General features: G+C 39.4%; 1 protein-coding gene across 2 annotated transcripts in view; it reads right to left on the bottom strand.

Moving 5' to 3' along the window:
• The window catches only part of LOC137055795 (zinc transporter ZIP11-like), a 181758-nt gene that overhangs the window by 123394 nt on the left and 31750 nt on the right, over positions 1-26614 (bottom strand). For both annotated transcript variants that reach the window (XM_067429700.1, XM_067429699.1), the window contains exon 5: positions 17099-17257. In XM_067429700.1, the coding sequence (XP_067285801.1) occupies positions 17099-17257 (159 nt within the window). The remainder of the gene's footprint in view (positions 1-17098; positions 17258-26614) is intronic.

Below are 26614 nucleotides of genomic sequence, written 5' to 3'. Positions count from 1 at the left end.
AATATCTGCAGATGAAGAGAGAACAGGGATAGTTTAGTTTAATTACGGTTATAATATCTGCAGATGAAGAGAGAACAGGGAGAGTTTAGTTTAACTACGGTTATAACTTATGTTGTCATCTTGCTTTATTACATGCTGTTGCATTTGTGTTCGTACTGTATCAATAAATGTGAAAGACAGACGACAGCTCGAGTGACTCCCAAATGTGCTCGACTACAGCAACTCTTCCTCTTCTCCACATGTTCCCGGGGGCGGGGTTATGCAAAAGTTAGGGTTAGTGATGTCACTCACTCGTTGTAGTCCCAAACAGCCGTTTGCTGTAGTAGTTAAAAAGAGATTTCTGTAAAAGAAAATATCTCCCTTTGCTTTGAGCGTCGTAATTTTGCAGATGTTGTTTATGCTCAAACAGCGACACTACACACTCACTCAAGTTAAAAAAGTCAAACCACTCCTTTAAAAATTGCTATTAGATTTATTTGCATTTCACTTTTAGTTTTAGTTAGTTTTAGTTTTTTTTTAAATATGATAATTCATTTGCACAATTTATTAAAAAAAAGAATAAGAAAAGTTTGTCAGGAACATAAACACCAAACTTGCATGTGTCAAAGAGAATATTTTTTTTATGTGCATGAGATGGTGTGGAGGGAAAGATCTCCCAAACCACCAGGCACTTACTCTTGAAGCCAAAAATCACGATTAACCTGAAAGAGATTCCCGGATGTCTTTCGCTCTTTCAGTTTCTCACGTGTCAAGATGGAGTTAATTACTATTAAAGTCAACAAGAGGAACATAAGAGAGCAACAGGCTGCAATGAACAGATACTCTGAAGATTAAAAATGCAATATCTCCCTGTCAACACAAAGAGAGAAAAGCGTCTGAAGAGGAAAGATCCTCTGAGCTCAAGAATATTAACAGCCTGAGGTTCTGCGAAACATCCTCAATGATCAGGTGTAATATAAACTAACACATGATCCACACTGGGGATAAAGAGCAGAAGGAAGAGCAAACCTTTGGGTCTATGTGTAATCATATAGGGCCTGATGAATAGTTCAATCAGAGTCAAATTCAGAAACCATTACAAGGGTTAATGTTATAAGTACATACATAGCAATACGTTATACATTCATTTAATTTAAAATATATATTAAAAAGCAAATAAAATAAAAAAGCACAAAAATGTGTGTGTGTGTGTGTGTGTGTGTGTGTGTGTGTGTGTGTGTGTGTGTGTGTGTGTGTGTGTGTGTGTGTGTGTGTGTGTGTGTGTACATGTATGTGTGTGTGTGTGTGTGTGTGTACATGTGTGTGTGCGTGTACGTGTACATGTATGCGTGTCTGTGTGTGCATGTGTGTGTGGGTGTCATTTATTTCAATAATCATAACCATACTCTTTTATTGCGATTTCTTTTACAAAAATGTAAAAATGTTTCTCTGCCTAAATAAATGTGGTATAAACAGCATGCACAAGTTAATTAAGGTTAGTTTGGGTTGTAAATTGTTAGTATGGATTTATATTAACGTAATTAAGTTATAAAAAAAACAAAAAGATCACTTAAAACTAAAAAAAATGAAAATAAATATGTGTGCACTTCTGCATGTACGGGGTGAAGAAGCTTTACTTCCAACACATTAAATGTCAATATTGAAGAGTAGAAAGAGTATTGGTGTGCTTTAAACTAGATTTTTTTCTTTTCTTTATCTTGGCCACTCTTATATGTTATTGACCCATAAGTCAATTTGGCAATAAAACCTACAGCAACCAGGAATCAAGCTCTTCCTGACTGTTTTCCAACTCACAATGCTATATTGAAGAGGGAGTCATCTGCAGCCATGGAAACCCGTTTCTATGCATTTATGCAGTGTATGGGCCACAAGGATCAAGGTGAGCCAGGCTTGAAATAAAATGCTGACAGGTGGGCTGCATGGAAAGCAATTTCTGAGAAAAAATGGAACGAAGCATCTCTAAATTCTTCCGAATGTGCAGGTCATTTCATTGGTTTCAGCTGATTTTAAGAGCAAGAATGAATGAAATGAAGCTGATATTGAGTGCGTAGGACAGCACGCCCCCCTCTCAAAGTAATCAGCTGTCTCCTGAAGGGAGGGTCTTGGCTATAAATCGGCCGTAAACCCCCTTCAACTAATTAACCCTATGGTATTTCAGCAGGAGATGAGTATTCAGAGGGAGAAAAACACGCAGGGTGGCCTTTCCCCCGCTGCCATATGCATGATTTACATAAACAATGCATGAACATATGAGATTAGAAGGCTGAATGAATGCTTCATGAATGCAAGATTCAGCTACTGCGCTAGTGGTGAGAAAGACCCAATAGGATCAATTACAAAAACATTTTTTTTAACTTCGTAATGCCAGGGACTCCTATACGGAGACATGTACGCCGATCAGGCATAATATTAAGATCAATTTCCTAATATTGTGTTGGTCCTGACCGTCAAGGCATGGACTCCTCTAGACCCCTGAAGGTGTGCTGTGGTATCTGGAACTAGGATGTTAGCAGCAGATCCTTTAAGCCCTGTAAGTTGCGAGGTGAGGCCTCCATGGATCGGACTTGTTTGTTCAGCTCATCCCACAAATGCTCGATTGGATTGAGATCTGGGGAATCTGGAGGCCGAGTCGACGCCTCAAACTGGTTGTTGTGCTCCTCAAACCATTCCTGAAGCATTTGTGCTTTGTGTCAGGAGCATTATCCTGCTGGAAGAGCCACAGCCACCAGAATACCGTTTCCATGAAAGGCTGAACATGGTCTCAGCAATGCTTAGGTAGGTGGAGCGTGTCAAAGTAACATCCACATGGATGGAGGACCCAAGGTTTCCCAGCAGAACATTGCCCAAAGCATCACACTGCCTCCGCCGGCTCGCCTTCTTCCCATAGTGCATCCTGGGGCCATGTGTTCCCCAGGTAAGCCACACACACACACACACACACACACACCCGGCCATCCACGTGATGTAAAAGACAACGTGATTCCTCAGACCAGGCCACCTTCTTCCATTGCTCCGTGGTCCAGTTCTGATGCTCACGTGCCACTGTTGGTGCTTTCGGCGGGGTCAGGGGTCAGCATGGGCAATCATGAGGGTGGAAAAAGACTATTGTGACTCACAATTCTGATTTTATAACTCACAACTGTGATTTAAAGAACTAATATCAGATAACTTTTTTTTTCAGCCTATAAATAACTAAGTACTAAAATTACTGAAATAATTTCAGTTAAAAAAAACTAAAACAGAAAAATAAAGACAAATGCATATAACAAGCTCAAATAAAAACTGATAATACTTACATTAAAGCTAATTCTAAATATTAAAGAGATAGTTCACTTTGAAATAAAATTTTGATATGTTTTAGCTTACCTCATGGGCATCCGAGATGTAGGAGTATTTGTTTCCCCAGTACTTTCCATTTTGATCATTTTAGGTCGAACCGTACTTGTCTGTGCCTCACATAATGCAGGTCTATGGTCACCACCTCAAAGAGCACACACAGAGAAGTCCAAATTAAACAATCCCCCATCGGAAGTACACACTGATGGCCTAAGACACGAAACGAGCGGTTTGTGTGAGAAAACCAACCGTATTTATATGGTTTTTACCTCTTGTACACCACTACGTCCGACTGATCTGAGGGCGCGCGTGCGTGTTTCCTGTGGTGTACAAGAGGTAAAAACCATATAAATACTGTTGGTTTTCTTACACAAACCGCTCGTTTCGTGTCTTAGGCCATCAGTGTGTACTTACGATGCGGGATTGTTTAATTTGGACTTCTCTGTGTATGCTCTTTGAGGTGGTGACCATAGACCTGCATTATGTGAGGCACAGACAAGAACGGTTCGACCTAAAATGATCAAAATGGAAACTACAGGGGAAACAAATACTCTCGGATGATCATGAGGTAAGCTAAAACATATCAAAATTTTATTTCAAAGTGAACTATCTCTTTAATAAATACTATAATACTATATAAACAATACTAAAATAAAATAGCTTTTAATTAATTCTCAGCCATTCTCAGCCAATGAAATTCAGCATATCATGTGATTAATTCAATTTAAAATAGACTTCACGCTGTTACATCAGACACATCAGCCTTTCTGAAGATGTTTATCTTAATCAAACGGGCTCAGCATCAGCTCATGTATTGCACATTACAGCAAGAAGCCCGTCTCCCTGAAATTGCTTTGAAATTGGACAGCACTTCAAAGACCTTCAGCTGTTATACACAAGCACTATATGCATTTTCCACAAGCTCTTCTGGGCTCCATCCACACTTTGAGGTTGTGATGGACGTATCTGAAAGCTCCAGGTTTGCCCTGTAGACAATTATAAAGACAAGCTGCCATTAATGATTCTCCAGTGCCATTGTGCTGACAGAGACACGCCGTCCTCACGAACCCGAGGCGATCTGCGTCATCTCCTACCCTGAGACCAATGCAGAACTGTGTTAAAGCCCTAGTGGAGCTATTAAGTCTTTTGATGGTATCTGGTGTGTAATAATTCATTCATAAGTTACTTAAGAATGGCCAAGAAAGAAATTTGATTTATGCCACAGAACTTCTTGATTTGCCTTTATACTCAATAAATAATAAATTGAACCCGAGTTATAAAGCAGGTTTAGATTAAAAACCCCTATTACAGTCAAGCCACATGGGAAAACATTAGGCATCCATTTAATGACTAAGACCCCCAGATATGATAAGTGGCCTTATTAAAAAGATATATTCTATGTACAAACTCATTTACACTGAGAAAAAAATTATTACTGCATTTTCTGAAAAATAACGGGTTGCATTGATACAGAGAGAGAAATAAGTCACATTTTAGAAATAATGTAAACTCCAGTAAATAAAACAAAATGTTTACAAATATTATCAACATCTATTTTAGTTTCAATCACTCCACAATACATTTTTTAAATGTAGCGGTTTTCAGAACAGTAGGGAAAAATGTAAATAAACAAACATATGTTATGGCGGCATTCATTATAAATAGCCTTTATTATAAACACCAAGACTAAACTAATTTATTTAAAGCGAAACTGAAGCTATTGGTGTGGGAAATGCTCTAAACTCGGTCTTATGTAGCTCTCATTCAATGGGTGTGTGTGTTTTTCGTGATCAACATTAATTGCATTAATTGCAATATCAGTCACGTCGCAATAAAAGTTGCAACATGTTTCAGATTATACAAAAACCTGGAAATTATGGTAAACATGGAAATTAAATCCATTATTTCATACTGCCATTGAACTAAAGAAAAAGTCAACTCTAAAATTAAATTCATCATTTAATCAATTGTTTCCATGCATAATAGTTTGTCATAATAATTTAGTTTATTATTGAGTTGTTATTGTCAATGATTGTCTTTGATTACAGTTGAGGCAGTATTTAAAGGGGTCATATAATGTACACAACCATCCTATAATGATTTTAAAAAATGTAATCTCCTTATATGTTTTTTCGAGGGTCGCAAATCGAGCCGTTCAACCGTGTGACGTCACACACGCCCCTCCCACAACTGTTGATTGACAAGCAGCGTTTCAACTCAGACCCGCCCTGAGCGAGCTCAAGCTCTCGTTGTCATATCCGCTGTTGTACAAGTAGAGACGCTGGAGCAGAATGGCGTCTAACTGTGCGTTCACACCGCCGGCGGCCAGAACGGCAAGGTGGCCGGAAGTCATTCATTTTCAATGGGAGCTGGGCGGTGAGCAGCACGGCGCGTCTTGGAGAGTTGAAATCAGCTCAACTTAATGGTAATGAGCTATGATGCGGTTCGGCAGCAACCAATTGGAATGTAGAAGTGCTCCGCTTGAGAGAAATCCAGAGAACGCAGGCCTGTAAACTTTGGTTCCGACCAAATTAGTCCGACCGACATGCGTCGAGCTGAAACTAGCAGAAAACACTTGCACTCTAAAAAATGCTGGGTTAAAAACTACTCAAAGTTGGGTTGAAAATGGACATTGTTTCAATGGGTCCATTTACTGGGTTCAAACAACCCAATTTATGGGTTTGTCCATTTTCAACCCAACTTGGGTTTTTAATCCACCCAATCAACATTAACATTCTAGCATGTGATTGCTGTGCACTATTAGCATAGCCCCGCCCCTTATTGAGCTGTACACAGTCCGCCATGTTTATCTCCTCACCAGAGCATGTAACAGCAGCATTTAAGTATGAAACTTGAATATTTTTGAAAATGTGAAACTTGAAATAAAATTTCAAATGTTCATATTCTTGTGTAATCGACGTGCCATCCTCAATAAACCTGCCTCTTGCATGATACCCAGACATTTGTAATATTCTGATCTAATATGATTTCTGACCTGTAAGGTGGCGAGAATAATAGTCATGCACTCTGTGTTAATAGGCCAGAGGAAAACCCCCTTATTTAATTCTATAAACTATAATACTGATCTCCCAACATTGTCGCTATATGATAAATTAACATTTTTATTTTCTCCAGAAAGACTGTACAGCCAAATCTAATTTTGTTGCAGTATTGTCCTGTTTAACACTGTGAAGCTGCTTTGAAACAATCGTCATTGTAAAAGCGCTTTATAAATTAAGTTGACTGATTGATTGATTGAAATGTTTTCTTATTAAAGCTACTAAAGCTATTCAGTCAGAAGCAGTGAATGATTTCCTGTTATTTTGTTGTTTGATTCATATTAATATAGCAGTAAGTACTGTATATGACCGATAAAGGCTCCTGGATAAAGGGGCGGGGAGCAGCAGCTCATTTGCATCTAAAGATACATGCCTGAAAACAGCACGTTTTTCCTTCCACTCAAAAATGAGCATTTACAACAGTGTAATAAATGATCTGTGGGGTATTTTCAGCTGAAACTTCCGACACATACTGGGGACTCCAGAGACTTATGTTACATGTTGTAAAAAGGGGCAGAACAGATCCCCATGAAAAGCAGGCAGCTTTACAGTATTAACCTCTTAACCTGTGCACCTATTTTCCAGAATTTTCTGAAAACGACATACCCAAATAAAAATGTCTGCAGCTCTTAAACCCTATGGTCTATATTAATAACTCTGTTCTTATTTCAAACTAGACACTTGAAATTGTGTTACACAGGAGCCATCATAACTCAAAGTCATATAGGAACAGAGTAAAACAAGGGGAAAAATACATGCAAGTGAATTACGTTAAAAAAATTCTGAGATTTTAATGTTAAGGGCCTGAAAATAACCTAAATATAAAACTGAATGTCTGATCATGTTTTGATTCAAATTTGAGGGTGATTCTCTCAGAAATGTAGCTTCTGTAAGCTTTTATGTCAAGAAAAGCCTATAGGCATCCTTTCAAAAAGGCCATTTATTTCAGAACATTTGTAATTGTAAAGAGTAGTTTTTCATTCAAATAAATCTACAATAAACTGCTAATTATAATGCATTTACAGCTCCTGAAAAACTCAAGCAACTATTTACAGAATTTACAAAGTGAAAAAACCTAAAATTTAGTTGATAAAAACAATCTGTCAGAGTCTGCGCGCTGCAATTAGGTGTGTGCGTAAACTTGCAGGTGCGCGCCCATGAACATGCAAACGTATGCACAAGTAATATTCACCAATAAAACACTTACAAACACTGCTTAAGATAATGCCTTTTGATTGGTCACTATGTCCATCAAACAAACCTTTGCTGGCAAGGCATTGGCTAGATATTGATTGGCATTATCCAACGAAAACCGAGGGCGAAATGACTGACAGCTCACGGAGCCAGTAATGCGCTTCCTGTACATAAAGAGTGACCAGGACGCCCGTGATTGAAGGAGAGAGACCTGGGAGGGTTTAATATGACCGGAAAAGTCCACAGTACAGGGGAGATTGTCAAAATAATGATTATAATCGCTATTTCATTGAAAATGGACATGATTGATTACTCAAACGCAAAATGCTCATGCAAACAACGGAGGATTGTTCGTTTTTTTTCCTTATTTTTCCATTGTTGTGGATTAAAAAGTGGGATGTGGTTAAAGTACATAACAAGTGGAAAATGACAGAGGATGTGTATGATATTGGATTTGATTAGATTAGATTTTCTTAGTACGAATATTGTAACTAATGTAATTATAATGTAATTATTTTTATCATATTGTGGTTAAGATGCCATTAACTGTAACATATGTCCTCTTTAGTCATTTAAAAAGCAAGGACAATTCATTATTAATATTATTTTAAAATTACTATTATTTTTATGACTGGATTCTGGGTTTTTATAGGGCCCTGCAATCTGAAAAATGGTACAAACGCCTTTAAAACGATTCTAATATGTACTATTTAGGTACTAATATGCCCATCATTGATAGCAATATGTACCTTTAAGATAATATTATACCCTTTTGAAAGGGTACCGCCCCTGTGACTGCTTTTGCACCTTTTTTTTTCTGAGAGTGTGTCGCAGAAACCATTGGACCCTATTACAGAAAGAATATGTATGAGCAATGAGATCAAGTGTCTGCCTGCAGTGAAGTTATGCAGACCATCAAGATGAGGACTCAAGGGTTGCTATTTGAAGATGTTGTGTTCTCCAGTCTGCTCTCTCTTTGATGCAGTCAGATGAAAGCATTTTAATTGCACATCTGTGAGCAGGAGCGAAATAGCAGATACTACAATCAGGCTAATTCATTCCGGTCACATAGATTGGGATGCATATCAAAAATAACAACAATAAGAGTTCTTTCTGCAAGCGAGTTTGAGTGAATGTGTGTGTGTTTGCGTGCGTGCGTGCGTGCGTGCGTGCGTGCGTGCGTGCGTGCGTGCGTGCGTGCGTGCGTGCGTGCGTGCGTGCGTGCGTGCGTGCGTGCGTGCGTGCGTGCGTGTGTGTGTGTGTGTGTGTTACATTTTTGGGGAAAATGCAACTCAAGCTTAACTCTCTATGGATGGATGGATGGAAAATGGAAGATGGTGAGGAAGGAAATAAGAGGATTTTAAAGATGAAGTAAAGGAAATTAATAGGAAGAGAGGAATTGGTTGGGTTGGGTTGGGTTGGGTTGGGGTTGGTTGGGGTTGGTTGGGGTTGGTTGGTTGGTTGGTTGGTTGGTTGGATGGATGGATGGATGGATGGATGGATGGATGGATGGATGGATGGATGGATGGATGGATGGATGGATGGATGGATGGATGGATGGATGGATGGATGGATGGATGGATGGATGGATGGAAATAACAATAGATGATAGATAGAACAACAGATGTAATGAAAGAATATTAATGGGCAGAAATGTGGTGTTCAGTTGTGCTCAGTCACTGGGTGGTCATTTTTAAACAAAAAGTAAATTTTTGTCCAAGGCATTATGGATTAAAAATAACAATACATGTTACTATCCGTCATATGGCATAAGAGAGATCTCAAACCAGCAGTGTGTATTTTGGGAGAGCCATTAAAAGTGGAGCATTGCTCTGACAGCTATAAAATGCAGAAACTGAGCAGCGTCCAGCGTCCATGCATGCCGGCAGCAAATGAAGCATAAAAATAATACAGTAATTTGCATTATTATGGGACCCGTGGGGCTGACAAGAGAAAACAGGCCTTTGAGACGCTAATGAGAAAAAGATAAGGGCAGGTTAACACATGGGGTAATGAGATATAGCATGTGTCATTCCTTCAGTTAAAACCCAGACCTGCCACTTATCATTCAAACTTCACCTCTTGACTGTAGCTGGGATTAAAGAAAGAAGAAAGAAAGAAAGAAAGAAAGAAAAGAAAAGAAAGAAAGAAAGAAAGAAAGAAAGAAAGAAAGAAAGAAAGAAAGAAAAGAAAGAAAGAAGAAAGAAAGAAAGAAAGAAAGAAAGAAAGAAAGAAAAGAAAGAAAGAAAGAAAGAAAGAAAGAAAGAAAGAAGAGAAAGAGGGAGGGAGGGGGAGGGAGGGAGGAAGGAAGAAGGAAGGAAGGAAGGAAGGAAGGAAGGAAGGAAGGAAAGAAGGAAGGAAGGAAGGAAGGAAGGAAGGAAGGAAGGGAAGGAAGGAAGGAAGGAAGGAAGGAAGGAAGGAAGGTGGGGAAAGAAAAAATGAGAAGAAGGAAAGAGGAGAGAGAAGAAAAGAAAAGAAACAAATGAAGGGGAGGACATGAACAGGAAAAAGGAGAAGAAAGTGAAAAAAGGAATGACAGAGAGAAACATGAAGATAAAAAAATATGGATGGATGGATGGATGGATGGATGGATGGATGGATGGATGGATGGATGGGTGGGTGGATGGATGGATGGATGGATTGGATGGATGGATGGATGGATGGATGGATGGATGGAAATTAACTGGAAGAAGAGAAAAAAGGGAATAAGAATAAGATGCAAAAGGAAGGAAGGAAGGAAGGAAGGAAGGAAGGAAGGAGGAAGGAAGGAGAGGGGAGAAGGAGAGAAGGAGAGAGAAATGAATATGGAGGAGGATTTAATCAAATCAACAGTAAGCGCGTTTCCATTACCCTTCAAATTGCGCAAATTGAAATTGCGAATTGAAAATACCGCCCACTGGAAACGCGGCAATTTCGCAAAACTCCCATATATCGCAAAAAGTTTTTACGCTCTCATGAGGTGGTTTTTCAGGCAATTCGAAAAAGGACATTTCGCAAAACTGCAATGGAAACGTTTTTTCCGCATTTTAGACATGTCACCTGTTGCGGTGACGCATTGCTGCAACATAGGCCTATATATTCTATTTTCCACTCAATTGTGTCGTAATAACAAGATAATGTAGTTAAAAGGACATATATTTTCACCTAATAAGGACTACAGGCTATATATACTGTAATTAAGACATATATTCAAGAAATGTATTAAAGCAGAAAGAGCTAACCTATAATAGTTTCAGCCTTACTCAAAGGCAGAGGAAACAGGCCAGTTACGCACGGTCAATCCATTCCAGACGATCTTAGTTTGCTTCTTATCTAATAAACAGGCAATTAATTGATGAAACATCGATCAAAAATAAAAATACAATTTATACAAAACTAAATATATTTTTTAAGAAAGACTTTCTAGAAAATAAAACTCGAAGTGATCAAAATCATGTGACTCCCCATATCTCAAAACATATTGCGATTCTTACTCATGATGCTCACTTTTCATAACCAACATATACATTAAAATAATAATATTACAGGCTAATGTTTAGTCCTAAACGTAGCCTATTTAGGTTTCGTAGTTTAGGCTGTTTTCTTTAACCCACGGCCGATAAAAGCGCCGACGGTCTCATTTTTTCCTTCTTCCTTTAAAGAGAGATGAAACAATTTACAATACTCTTGTCATTTTTTAGCTATACAGATAAGTTCAAGACATAATTATAAACTATAAACTGTCTATTTTTATTTGTGGACTCAGGGAACTAATTATTTTGCATGCACTCCAAACGCGGTCTCCATTTCAAAAAAATTATTTCGTTTATTAAATGCCAATTTTTCTTTTCCAAAGGCATTTCTAAATTCAGTTCAAATGCCAATCAAACGAAATATCTAGCCAAAATAACGAAAGTGGTAAAAATAAAAATAAAACATTTGAGTTAACATGCAAATTCAAACATTTCGCTCTACTCTATATGCGTCAACCTGCCGCTTAAAAGGCGATCATTCTTTACAGATGATGGTTCGGTTTGGCGAGAAGACTAGATGGAGTTCTTTATTAAACTCATAAAAGACAATATAGGATTACAGTAATACTGGATTCTAAACACAGAAATGCTACATTATCATGAAGACCTTGAAGAAGATCTGCACACACACACACACACACACACACACACACACACACCTCATATCCGTGCCGCTTAAGTAACCTAAGGGCTTTCCTTGCCATTAATGCTTGGATAACATATGCCTCCTTCCAATAAAAATAATGGCTAGTGTGATGGATGGGATATACAAACCTACCAAGTGCCATCGTTTTGGAATGACATATCGCGAGAGGAAAGTAATATGTTTTAGTCGCATAACTGCAGCTATGGAAACGCTGTCATTTCGCAACAGTTTTTTATCGACATTTAAGAAATATCGCAAAAGTTTTTCGCAAATCTGTAATGGAAACGCAGCTACTGTGAGATTAAAATGGCTTCAGTGAAGGTCCATGAGCTCAGCACTGGAGGAGATGATCACATCCAGGTCACAGGCCTCCCATAAAACACTGAGTCCCAGAACTCAACACACAGACGGACCGACAACTCTAACCTCAGGACACAAATACTGAAGACACACAGGAGTTTGTGACAGCGGTTTAATGCTCACACTGCTCCACCATAGAAGAGCTAGCACTCTCAGAACAAAACCATTACACCATCTGACCCATAAAATATCCCAAGTGCAAACGGCCAACTTTGTCCGTCGTAAATGGCCAACTAATCAGAGTAACAAAGTAGCCAGATGTGTCTGTGTGTAACCAAGTCGAGTTTTCCAGACACTCAATCCTGCAACAGCTTGGCCAGTAGACAGGTAGAGGACCAACAATAGAGGACGTGGGAAATGGCGGTGTGTGTCGTGGGAGGATAAACGGTGTGTGTTACGGGCCGGAGCCATGGTAATTATTTTGCTGGGGGTTGCTGGGTTGGCATCTCACGCTCTTTCGGTCGAATTGTTTGCCAGCAGTGCCAGTAAAAGTGACTCCACCAGCTGTCCAAACACGAGGAGGGGGTTTGACCAGAGACCGTGTGCATGTATTTCAAACTGATTGCATTGTCACTACATTCTACCAGCATTGTCTATGTGCTGAGATCACAGCTTAAAGGCCCACTCAAATTAAAGTTGAAGTTTTTTAGCATTTAGTATGACTATGTTAGCCTTAAAGTTATGAATATGCTGGTGTGTTCCAAAACAATGACAAAATTCGCATTTACGAGATATAAGCATTCAAAATAGGGATGTTAACCGATGACCGTTTGACCAATGGTTGACCGTATCAACGTTAACCGATCAAAGTTGTCGGTAAAAGAAAAAGTGTTCTCTAAATTAGTCTATTATAGACAGTGGACTAAACGCTTCAGTTAGCATCTCATTCCAAAATCTTTTTGTGTGAAGTGAACAAATCCCTCACACTCAATTTGTCATAACTCGCCTGTTTGTACTTAATAAACCAATAAAAACATTTGCCGCGAGGTCGCAGCGTTTGGGTTTGCGCGCTCAGGTTTGCAAAAAGTAAACCCTCGAGGTTAAAGCCCGGGCAGACGGCAGTATGAAGCGTCATTCCGCATTAGATGGGCTTACATTTGGAAATATATTACATCTACATTTCAGTGAAACACATGAGGTGTTGATCATCATCTTTCTTTATTACTGTCAGCACTACCTCCAACTAAAGCGGCGTCTCTTCGGAGCTGTCCTTTTCTTAAATGAGCCGCGGCAATGTTTCAAATGAGCTTCTAACGCTAGACAAACGCCTTTATTTTCAACGCGATCACCTCGTACCCGAACCATTTGGAAACTAAGGAGCCATTTGTCCTCCGATTACAAACAAGCTCCTCGGCGCCGCATTTGCGGGACTCATATTTCGCACTGTAGGGGATTTTAAAAAGTGACGTGAGTGGAAGGGAGGCGGCGGCGCCGGGACAGTGTTGTGTGTGTGTGTGTGTGTGTGTGTGAGAGAGCGGGAGGCAGAGAGATCATAGAGAGATACGATAGAGTTGCGAAATTGCAGGTGCGGCTCAGGGCTGTTATTTCAAATAGCGCAGCATATTTTAAGCTAATCGGTTAACCGGTTTCAACCGGCTAATGAGGCTCGGTGGTCGGTCAAGAAAATGTTTAGTTTTCACCATCCCTAGTTGAAAACGTACAGTCTCTCACTTCCGTTAAAATGAATCTCAGATTTTGATGACACCATTGCAGACTTCACCTTCTCATCAACTTTTCTGTCCAATCAAATGCTCTCTAGAATCTAAAGCCCCGCCCCCTATGCTGCTGAAGCTGCGGCTGAAATCGGTCAGTTGTTCACACATTTACTAATTTCTACATGGTGAAAGGCACATAGCACACTATATATGCGATAGGAAACGGTTCAGTGTAAATATGCTTTCAGTCGAGGCGAATGAAGTCTGTTTTCACGTTAGTTTCACGCACCGCAGCAGCGCGCGCACACACACACACACACACACACACCATCGGCTCTGGTCTAAAGTTAGACTACAGACACGAAAGCGCAGCGCGGATCATATGCACGAGTCGGCGCAGACAACAAAACATATCGGACCCATTTAAAGTGTGCACAGAGTGATGCATTTCAAAGCGATATGGAGGAGATTATGATGATAAACGGTTAGAGGAAACTGGCTTCGCCAAACAGAAAGGCTCTAGTTAAACTGTGTATTAACGAAACGCTATTGGCTCTTTCAAAAAGGGGGAGGAGCCGCTAAAGCTGGAGCCGTTTCAGGGGAAATCACGTCAACACATAGAATAATGCGGCGAATATCAAGGCACTTCAGTGGGCCTTTAAAGGAAAAGTTCACCCAAAAACAAAAAGCATGTCATGCCAAATGATGCAAAAGCTCCATAAAAGTATTGTTCATTTATCCATATGGCTTAATACTGTTCAATTCAGATGAAAGACCATGTGCACCAAATGGTTCAAACACCGACCAGATCTGAATATATTTGAGTCACTTTTGGGGTTTTTGGAGGAGTGAGTCATAAAAAGTAGTGACTTGAATGGCTCAAAACCCCTCTGGCCACTGTGAAGGACTTGTGACACACACACACACACACACACTCTGGCCACTGTGAAGAACTTTTGACACACACACACACAGGCCACTGTGAAGGACTTGTGACACACACAAACATGCACACGCACGCGCACACGCACACGCACACACACACACACACACACACACACACACACACACACACAGGCCACTGTGAAGGACTTGTGACACACACACACACACACACTCTGGCCACTGTGAAGAACTTTTGACACACACACACAGGCCACTGTGAAGGACTTGTGACACACACAAACATGCACACGCACGCGCACACGCACACGCACACGCACACACACACACACACACACACACAGGCCACTGTGAAGGACTTGTGTCTGTCATTCCCAGGTTGAACTGATGGTGTATTGGCTACAAAATGAATACTTTTAAATAATACTAATAAAAAACTGTGGTGTAAAATTCAAATCCATCATTGTTGACTGAGGTGAAGGTTGTGGATTTTTTAGATAGCAACCCAAACTCAAACCAGCTGATGAAAAGGAGATTACTGAAATTGTTAGCAAATGTAATAATAAAAGGCTGCAATGACACTGATATGGCTTATCTCAAGAAACCCACTGGTGCAATTGTTAAACAGCTAACATATCTTTCAAAACAGGTGCATTTCCAAGTCAAATGAAAACTGCTACAGTCATTCCACTAAAAGCTGGAGAGAAAATCAATGTACTAATTACAGGCCGCTGCCTTTACTCGCACAGTTCTCTAAGATATTAGAAAAAATATATGTCAATAGATTGGACAATAGATTTTATTAAGAAGCATGAATTTTATGGATTGAGGTCTAACAGATCTACATCCATGGCATTGATGGAGTTAATTGAAGACATTACCCGCTCTAGATATATACAGAAATATGCAATTTGGAGTATTTATAGATTTGAAAACAAGCATTCAATATAATTGATCACCATTTATTAATCCATAAACTGGAAGAGTATGGTTTCAGAGGGTTTGTACTTGATTAGATGAAAATACTTTAATTTGTGCAAATAGGGAAGTACAGATCAGAGTGCTTGGGTATCAGGGTCCCACAGGGGCCGATTTTATTCTGTATATACACTGATCAGGCATAGTATTGTGACCTAATATTGTGTTTTTGCTGCCAAAACTGCCCTTACCCATCGAGGCAGGGACTCCACTAGACCCCTGAAGGTATGCTGTGGTATCTGACACCAAAATGTTAGCAGCAGATCCTTTAAGTTCTGTAAGTTGCGAGGTGGGGCCTCCATGGATCGGACTTGATTGTTCAGCTCATCCCACAGATGCTCGATTGGATTGAGATCTGGGGAATTTGGAGGCCGAGTGGACACCTCAAACTGGTTGTTGTGCTCCTCAAACCATTCCTGAAGCATTTGTGCTTTGTGTCAGGAGCATTATCCTGCTGGAAGAGCCACAGCCACCAGAATACCGTTTCCATGAAAGGCTGAACATGGTCTCAGCAATGCTTAGGTAGGTGGAGCGTGTCAAAGTAACATCCACATGGATGGAGGACCCAAGGTTTCCCAGCAGAACATTGGCCAAAGCATCACACTGCCTCCGCCGGCTCGCCTTCTTCCCATAGAGCATCTTGGGGCCATGTGTTCCCCAGGTAAGCCACATACACACACACACACACACACACACACACACACACACACACACACACACCCGGCCATCCAGGTGATGTAAAAGAAAACATGATTCTTCAGACCAGGCCACCTTCTTCCATTGCTCCGTGAAACCGGTTCACAACTGAAGCTCACAACTGAAGCATATGTGTTGCTCATATATACGTGTGTTTGTGTGTGTGTGTGATTATTTTAGGTTTTAAGGTTAGAGCCACCCGACAAGCTTGCTACTTGCTACTATTAGTTATTAACACATGCTTAGTGAAAAAGAAATGAGAATACACTTGCTAGTTCTCATCCTCATGTCTCACACAGCAGCAGGGGATAATGGGTTCACAGATATATTAATAAGGGAATAATATAAGCCAGTGTGATAGCTACACGCTGATAACCTGTGAGCCCAGAGAGTTTAGATTACATCTACACATCAGATGGGTGAAATATGAGGACATTACCCATGTCCCCACTTTTTTTAAGAAATTAAAAATGCAGAATGTTTCCTGTGATGGGTAGGTTTAGGGGTAGGGGCAGTGTGCTCTGATTGGTTGTAGGTCTGTCCAAATTATCTCTTTCCTTGTTCGGTTGAAACACGCCCCATAATTACAGCCTAATGGAGCATCAGACTCATATTCTGACTAGAATTGAGTATGACCACGTCAGGCTAGTTTATAACCGGAAAACTAAAAAAACACTACTTGCAATAGCAGTAATATTACTGTTTCTACTGACATTGGAGCGGATTATACCGAAGAAGTGTTCTGCAAATGCAACTTACCAGAACAGGCATCATCAGGTCTGCAGTGTAAACAAACAGAGCTCCAAGTGAAAAGCCCACGGCAACAGGGAAGAACGCAAAGTCTCCATATTTCCCAGATTCCTCTGCCATCTCAATAGCCGGAGCCAGCAGGGACCAATAGGACGCCGCCAGCATGACCTGAGGACAGCGAGAGACACGGTTAACAGATTTCACTCTTACACACCAATACACAACTACACTCTTCTTTTGGCTGCAATTACACATTTTTCAATATAAATAATCATTTTATGGAATGGATGTTAAAGCTTCGTCCTGAAACCATCAATGCCAATAAAGACTATTATTTTTAAGAGTGTATCTATTTTGTTCCCTTTCATGTCTTAAAACTAAAATATTAACAAGCTTTTGTCAAACAATTGTCACAAATGTTGCTTTTTTCCTAGTTTAAAGCCAGGTTTGGAGATACTGGTTCAACCCTAAATCCTACTGTATCATATTTGATATGAAATGTCCTATGAAATGGCCTCTAAATTATCAATATTATCAAAACTTTGCTGATAAACCTTTAGCACAGAATCTACTGCAGTCCTAGAGTTTGGGCCTTTAAAAAAAAAGTAATAAGTAAATATAATATTTTTTAATTAGTGCTGTCAAATAAATAAATTGTGATTATTTGCAGCCAACATAAGTGTGTGTGTATGTGTGTGTGTGTGTGTGTGTGTGTGTGTGTGTGTGTGTGTGTGTGTGTGTGTGTGTGTGTGTGTGTGTGTGTGTGTGTGTGTGTGTGTGTGTGTGTGTGTGTGTGTGTGTGTGTGTGTACACATTTACAGACTGTTTTCTTTTGTCTTGTCGCGCTTGAATGGTTTAAAAGCATTTTCATGAATAAGAGTGTGATCATATAATGTAACACTAGCCAAAGGATGACAGAAAAAACATATTTCTGTTAGCATCTGCTATACTGTCATAAAGATCTCATTGATTTACATTACAAGCATCAAATAAATATCAGCATCTAAAGCAAATTGCACTATATCATACTATAATATAAGTCATAAAAGCCTGATGCATCAAATATGATACAAAACAAAACATAAATGCTAACTTTTTTGTTGGAAGATTCAATAAATTGTTTCTTTTATTAAAAAACGTAACAATGATTGATCTGACCATTAATTAATCCATCAGGCTTTACAGGGTTAAACTGGACTATCCAGAGTAGATGCTTTTTGTTTATAAATGTGTCATAATCATCCTAACGCTAATGAGAAGCAAAAACAAGCCCTTTGTCGGTAATGGAGAAGAGCGGCTCAGTGATCAGAGCAGAAAATACAGCATTATCAAGCTTCTGTTTGACAGGGAAGTGCAAACTCTTCTTCAAAGAGACAGACTGAATATTAGATGAGAGGAAAAGGCATGGGGGCATTATCATCTGCAGCAGAATACTGAAGATATGAATGCGAGTGCGTGAGATCTGTTTTTCCATTCCTTTAGAAGTTTTTGCAAATTTCAACTTGGATTTTTTTTTTTTTACCAATCACTTGAGATGATAATTTCTGATTTGTAAATGCACTCGAAAAAATGCTGGGTTAAAACCTTTAGATAGGCCAGTCTGGTCTTTTTTTTAAGTTAAATTTATTTTAACCCAGCGAACGGGTTGTTTTAACCCAGCGAACGGGTTGGTTTAACCCAGCGAACGGGTTGTTTTAACCCAGCGAACGGGTTGGTTTAACCCAGTGAATGGGTTGGTTTAACCCAGCGAACGGGTTGGTTTAACCCAGTGAATGGGTTGGTTTAACCCAGCGAACGGGTTGGTTTAACCCAGCGAACGGGTTGGTTTAACCCAGTGAATGGGTTGGTTTAACCCAGCGAACGGGTTGTTTTAACCCAGCGAACGGGTTGGTTTAACCCAGTGAACGGGTTGTTTTAACCCAGCGAACGGGTTGGTTTAACCCAGTGAATGGGTTGGTTTAACCCAGCGAACGGGTTGGTTTAACCCAGTGAATAGGTTGGTTTAACCCAGCGAACGGGTTGGTTTAACCCAGTGAATGGGTTGGTTTAACCCAGCGAACGGGTTGTTTTAACCCAGCGAAAGGTTGGTTTAACCCAGTGATTGGGTTGTTTTAGCCCAGCGAACGGGTTGGTTTAACCCAGTGAACGGGTTGGTTTAACCCAACGAACGGGTTGTTTTAACCCAGCGAACGGGTTGGTTTAACCCAGCGAACGGGTTGGTTTAACCCAGTGAATGGGTTGGTTTAACCCAACGAACGGGTTGTTTTAACCCAGTGAACGGGTTGGTTTAACCCAGCGAACGGGTTGGTTTAACCCAGTGAATGGGTTGGTTTAACCCAACGAACGGGTTGTTTTAACCCAGTGAACGGGTTGGTTTAACCCAGCGAACGGGTTGGTTTAACCCAGTGAATGGGTTGGTTTAACCCAACGAACGGGTTGTTTTAACCCAGCGAACGGGTTGGTTTAACCCAGTGAACGGGTTGTTTTAACCCAGCGAACGGGTTGGTTTAACCCAGTGAACGGGTTGTTTTAACCCAGCGAACGGGTTGGTTTAACCCAGTGAAGGGGTTGGTTTAACCCAGTGAATTGGTTACTTTATTATTGTTGTATAAATGCACATTATGCCATCATGGTTTAAGCCAGTCAGTGATGCTCCATCCGACATACTAGCATAGTGTGTGTGTGTGTGTGTGTGTGTGTGTGTGTGTGTGTGTGTGTGTGTGTGTGTGTGTGTGTGTGTGTGTGTGTGTGTGTGTGTGTGTGTGTGTGTGTGTGTGTGGGAAATGACTGTAAAATGACTTACATTTACATTTATTACTATATCACTTCATTCATTTCAGGTTCGCAGTAATAAACATGATAAAATCAGTTTTAATGTTGTAAAATTCTTCAATTATGAAACTAATTTAATACAGCTATAAGCAGACAATAGTGTCAATATTCAGCTCAATTTAGTTCAATAACAGTGTCAATGTTTTAAAGTTAATCAGGTCCACCTGAGACCCGTAGTGACAACTTGTTGGGTTGGTTTATAAAAAACTCGCAAAGATGGATAGTGACTGGAGTGAGGACAGTAGCTTTGCAACAGAGCGGTCATCTAAAGTAGAGGACTTTTCTCCACCACCTTCACCTGTAGTGGAGGAGGGTGAAATGTCTGTGGACACAGAGCCTTATCAATCAGAGCCGCTGGCTCAAACTGCATTAACTCCCGATGCCGACGATGCTTTCATTCAATCATTCATGCTAGCGAAGCAGCAGCGCAAGAGAGAATGAGATCACTAACTAATCTATGAACACTGAACAGCCATATCCTTATACTGAATGCCACTAAAAAAGCGCAGGACCAATAAGTTCAAACCTAATAGCCTATTACAACAGATTTTAACCATTTGCGTGTCAGGGTTTGTCTGAAAGTGTCTGAAGTATGAAAATTGTCTGTAGACATGACGGGTGGCAAAAATATCAGAAGAAAAGCATAACATGTACTTACAACTGCATTATTTATCTGTATTTTCTTCATTAGGATGTTGAAAGCAAGTGACGAGAAAGTTTCATTCATAATGTTTCTACTTCATGTAACATGAGCGCTCATACTGGACTGAAGCCGTTCTCATCATGTGATCACGGAAAACATTTCTCAGGGCGTGGTGAGCTCGTGCCAGGGGCGTGGATAGTGAGCCGTTGGAAGTACCATCATACGTCACGAAGCACCACAACGTCCAATAGGAAAATTCAACTGCAGTAGCCACCGTTCAACCTTAAGAGGGCAGCACTAAGACGTTTTTACACCATATATTATAGAATTAAAACACTTTATACCCAAATGTCAAAATATTTACTCTAATCAATAAACAGCATTAATAAAGCCCCAGTCTTGCAGATCATTAACTAAAAAAAGTTGGTTTAGGGTTTAGTTACCCTTTAAATCAATTTTTAAATTTAATAAACTAAAAATTGAGGCAACCAGGTTACTTACTTTTTTAAAGTTAAACCACAAATATTTTTTTACAGTGTACATTAATAATAGTCTAAAATTAAAACAAAATCTGATCAAAATACCTACATAAAACGTAAAGCTTTCAATCAAGCTAATGGAAAGCTATCTGTCTCTAGAAAATTCCTTAGTGGCCAAAGCAGCGCTTTACGATTATTGTTATTATTATTATTATTATTATTATTACGTCTTGTGAAATCCTCAATTTCCTGCTGCTCCATTTGGCATCTATTTTGTTCCCTTGGAGGGCAACGCTATTATTAACATCAGGGGTGAAACACGCAGGTTAATGTGTGCATTCGCCTATAAAGACAATCTGTTCTCTGTCAATATAATGAACCCAACTGAGCTGCGCAATTCGGGTCCATTCAACACTAAGGTTCTGACACCTCTAAAAGGTGTTTGTCTTTTTGGAAGGGGGTAATTATTTCATTTTCTTGTGCACCTCTTTCCTCCCAGTGGAAGAGCTTTGAATAAGAACAAGATGGCATAATAATGCTCTTTCAGGAGTGTCTAGACACGTTCCTGCACATGGACGAATATACCTGCTCAGTTAATGGCTCATTACTGACGCTGTGATTGCACAGGGGCTCAGAGGCCTATTGACTGACTGATAACACTAAACACAACGAGAGGACAAACAGGCAATCTCAGGAAAGGAGCAATGATGCATGGCTGCCCTTCGGAGAAACAGGTCAACCTTGTGCTTTCTGTTAAAGTACGATTTTTGGATTAAAATGTCCAAAATCCATTAGAGAAAATCCACCTTACCTAATGAAGCGTTATGTTTTCATTAACTTAGAATGAGCCGTTTCTATCTACACAAACCACGTTTCTATCTACACATCGCCATTTTGCGTCATCATGATTCTACACGAGTGCTAGTCACTCTCTACTGTCTCAGATGACGACATTTTTGTCCTGTGTCGACCCCCGTAGTCATCTATGTGCTTCGAAAGGGAGCAGTGAGAGGTGGGCGGTTGCAATTCACAACCTCACCACTAGATGCCGCTAAAATATACACACTGCACCTTTAAAGGGGTCATGAAAAAGTACAAACACAGCTTTTATTCAAACCAAGCTAGCAAAACCGCTCGTCTCAGATGTTGTCTCAGTATGCCGTCATAGTGCGAACAAAGACCGCCTACTTTTATATACCCATTACTTTTACCCGCCCACCAACTCACGCATGTAGTTTAGTAGTAAATACAAAAAACAGGATAACTCCAATAACAAAACGATAGAGGATTACAAGATGTTTTGAGATGCCAATTTGTGGAAAAAAATTGCCTTTGCATTGACTTCCTTGTGATCCCAACATTAGGAAAGAGTGGATTAACTTAGTTTGCATATGTTAGTATTTTTAAAGTCCTCCTGTAGTCAATATCCCTTAAAGGTTCCCTAGAATGATTTGAAACAATATGTTAAATTGTTCTCTGATTATTTACATTGAGTAATGTGGCTTATTTAAGGGCAAAAATTGTCCAGATACAGTTTTACAGGTCCATTTACAACCCTATAGATTTTCCCTATAATGAAAAGGTCAGTTTTTACCCTATTTGGAAGGGTCATGAATAATAATGTTGAGCTCTGCTCTGATTGGCTCATTTCAGCAGCTCACACAAGTGCAGTGTTTCAGCAAACACAATTGCAAACGGCACAAGCGGCTCGTGAGTCGTGACAGAACGCAGACTGACTGAATGACACTTTAAGCAGAACATCTCGAATGAAGATTGCTGAAATGAGGCTTACTTGTTCATTGATGTTTTCAGATCATCCACGAGAGAGAGAGAGAGAGAGAGAGAGAGAGAGAGAGAGAGAGAGAGAGAGAGAGAGAGAGAGAGAGAGAGAGAGAGCGAGAGAGAGAGAGAGAGCGAGAGCGTGCACATGGTTGCCAGATTGCACGTTTAAGAAAAACACAGGATAGAATACATGATCTTTTATCAGTAAAGTTCTGATTGGGGGATTAATGTTACTGAAATCTGGTTTTTAGTGAGTATTAATGCAATAAGACCGATATAATTCATTATACACCTTATTGATGATGCATCCTTTATACAGGACAGCAGATGAACACAGAATATTAGCAACACAACACAACGTTTCTCGTTAAGCGCTTTTCCCCATCAAAACCCATTATAAAGAAAATGTGTTGCATTTGCAGGTGTTTACATTACATGTGTTAAAATTAAAGGGTTACTTCAGCGATTAGCATTTGGCTTTGTATCAGTAGAAACCCTGGAGTATATTCAAATGATTGTGCTTTCCCTCCTCATATCCCCCTGAGACAAGAGATTTATGCATTTTATTTCTGGAAAAATTCCTCTTATGACGCAAATTGATGATGTTTGCATCATAGGAGGAATGTTTGGCCAAAGGCTAAAGACTACAGCCAGCAGAGGGAGCCATTTCCTCATGTTCTGAACCCGCGCATGAGGATGGAGATCACACTCACAGCTCAGCTCAGCTACAGGCACTCATTTAAACGGAGATATGCTGAGCAATGGAAGTCTTTAACTTCTCAAATTCATTTCTATGAAAGTTAAGCTTGCAAAGGCATGAACTGAAACGTGCCAGACTGAACTCGTGTTGTGAATGTATGCCGCGAGTGTAGTCGCGATTACCTCAGCGCTCATCACGAGAGCTCATCAGCTCATTTATCTCACTCCTGCAGTCAGTGCTCAGTGCTGTGAGACTCGCGCGGCGACTCGATCGTTATATTGAACACACACGTTCAGTTTTTAATTCTAGTGTCTTCTCCAACTCAGTCACAGTAATCCAGTAGCGGTGGCTGTGGGAGTGGCCTCACAGGGCAGCAATGCATTCTGGGAACTGTAGCAGAGCTGAAGATGTTGAGGTTCTCTTTGGGAGTGACGAGGATGGATAGGATCAGGAATGAGTCCATCAGAGGAACAGCACATGTGAGATGCTTTAGAGACAAAGTTAGAGAAGCCAGGTTGAGATGGTTTGGACATGTTCAGAGGAGGGAGAGTGAATATATCGGTAAAAGGATGCTGAGGTTAGAGCTGCCAGGCAGGAGGTCAAGAGGAAAACCAAAGAGGAGGTTTATGGATATAATCAAGGAGGACATGAAGGTAGTCGGTCTGAGAGAAGGGGATACAGAGGATAGGACTAGATGGAGGCAGATGAGTCACTGTGGCGACCCCTGAAGGGAAAAGCCGAAAGAAAAAGAAGAAGACTTTTGCCGAATAAGGTCAAAATACCAGTGTGATCATAGACATATATATATATATATATATATATATATATATATATATATATATATATATATATATATATATATATATATATAGATTCCTCATTAGTGCCTGCGCGGATTGATCAAATGAGGCATCTATGTAAACATTCCTATGATAATGGTGCTGGGAATACAAAAAATAACACAAATACTGTTGTGTATCTCGCAGAAAGCAATCGTTTCGTGTCTTAAGACATCAATGTGTCTCCATGAGCCTCAGGGTTTAACATGGATTCGTATGTCTGTGTGTTTTACGAGCAACGGTTGAGTTAAAAATCTTCATTTGTGTTCTCCTGAAGAAACAAACACACCTACATCTCGATGCCCTCGGGGTCAGCAGATTAACATCACAGGCTCATTTTTGGGTCAACTATCCCTTAAAGTTGAAGCACTAAAATGTACCTGGAACTAAATAAAAACTGAAATTAAAATAAATTAAATCTAAATAGTAATACAAGTTAACTGAAATAAGATAAAATATAAATACTAGCCATAAATACAACTTGAATAAAACTCATTTAGTAGTCAAAGCAACAGTTTTAATTTTCATTTACTTTAAGTTGAAGTACTAAAATTATTATTTGGAAATAAAAATAAATTAAACCTAAATAGTATTTTTTTTAAGACAAAAAGCACATAACAAAATTACTACAAATTTAACTAAAATGACAATTTACATGGAACATTTAGGTGGAAACAATACACGAAATCAAATAATATTTAAAGAAAAAATTAAATAAATGGCCATTACAAAACATTAATAAAAACTAAATAATGGTATTAATAATACTAAATAACACTGAATCGGTAAAGGAAAACTGCACTGATCCACAATTTATCCTTATGAAATAATGTTTTTTGTTTGCTCACATCTGTGTATTTGCATTAAACTCACAGACACTGAAGTACTTTTAGTTCATTGTTTTACTGCAGTCCAATTACGAAGCTACTGCTAAAGCCTAATTATCTTTCTGCAGCTGAGGGAACATTTAATCCTCTTGAAAACCCCTTTTCTATGCTGTAAAATGAATGAAAACTCATTAATTAGCCTGCCTTCAGGTGGAGATCCTTTCTGTCCTTGTGTCAGTGCAGCATCAAAAAAATGTGTTTTGTGCTGCTGCAGCAAGCCAGCCACACACACACACACACCCTGAGTTTCCTCTCACACTTAAGCTTTCTGTTTGAAGCCAGATCACTGATATGAATGGCAGCCTGCATGGACACACTGCTCTGTGTGTCTGTGTGTCTGTGTCTGTGTCTGTGTCTGTGTCTGTGTGTGTGTGTGTGTGTGTGTGTGTGTGTGTGTGTGTGTGTGTGTGTGTGTGTGTGTGTGTGTGTGTGTGTGTGTGTGTGTGTGACACTCTAGCACTTTCAGTTCTTTTTGAACCTTGGACCTCTGGGTTGCCAGCAGAAATATTTCAGCACTATGTCCACACATCCATATAGAGGCACAATGTCATAACATGATCAATCGAAAATTTCCATCATAAAGCTGGTCATAAAGAACTATAGATTTCATAGTGATATCTAGTATTTATTTTAAAATATATTTTAATTTTTTTTTACTTTAAATCTAAATTAAAATGATAAATAAATATATACAAAGTTGATTCTCATAGTGCAAACGATTATGTACACAGTGCAAATAGAAACAGGTGCATTGAGTAAGTATTCAAGTATAAATCCATAACTATAAATCTACTGTGTTTAATAAAAAAAAACTGATCTTATATCTTAAATTACAAAAAAATGGTAATTTAATAATTAAATAGAGCAAATCAAGCAGCTTCTGTCATAAATACAGGAGAAATACCAGAAATGTCTTTCTCGTTTACAGCACAGAATCACCTCGAATGACCTGTTTTTTTCTTCAAAAGACAATTATAATTAAATATAATTATAATTATAATTACACACTATATAAAGCATGTAATCTAATAATTCTTTGCAATTTGTGTGACATCAACCATTAAAAAAATCACAAGAGAAAACTTGCTAATTGGAAGAGATGCGGATTAAATTAAACAAAATTATTAATAAATATAGCTGCAAGCAGCAATTAAAGGAGTTCAAGCGCTTCAAGGCCTTTAAGCACATGCATACAATGCCATTATGTTTAATTTAGCTAGCCTGTAACCAACTAGAGTGTAGATGGAGCAGACCATTTACAGACAAAACAGGCAGTTTACTAAGGAAATATGTGGTTTTAAAGCTTTTTATCACCCCGCTCACCCCCATTTTGAGTCCTCCTTCCCGTGCCTCCCAGTGGTTT

The sequence above is a fragment of the Pseudorasbora parva genome, chromosome 21 (assembly GCF_024679245.1).
Source record: "Pseudorasbora parva isolate DD20220531a chromosome 21, ASM2467924v1, whole genome shotgun sequence".
NCBI classification, from domain to species: Eukaryota; Metazoa; Chordata; class Actinopteri; order Cypriniformes; family Gobionidae; genus Pseudorasbora; species Pseudorasbora parva.
The sequence above is the reverse complement of the archived record's forward strand: the minus strand, read 5'-3'. Positions and strand labels throughout refer to the sequence as shown.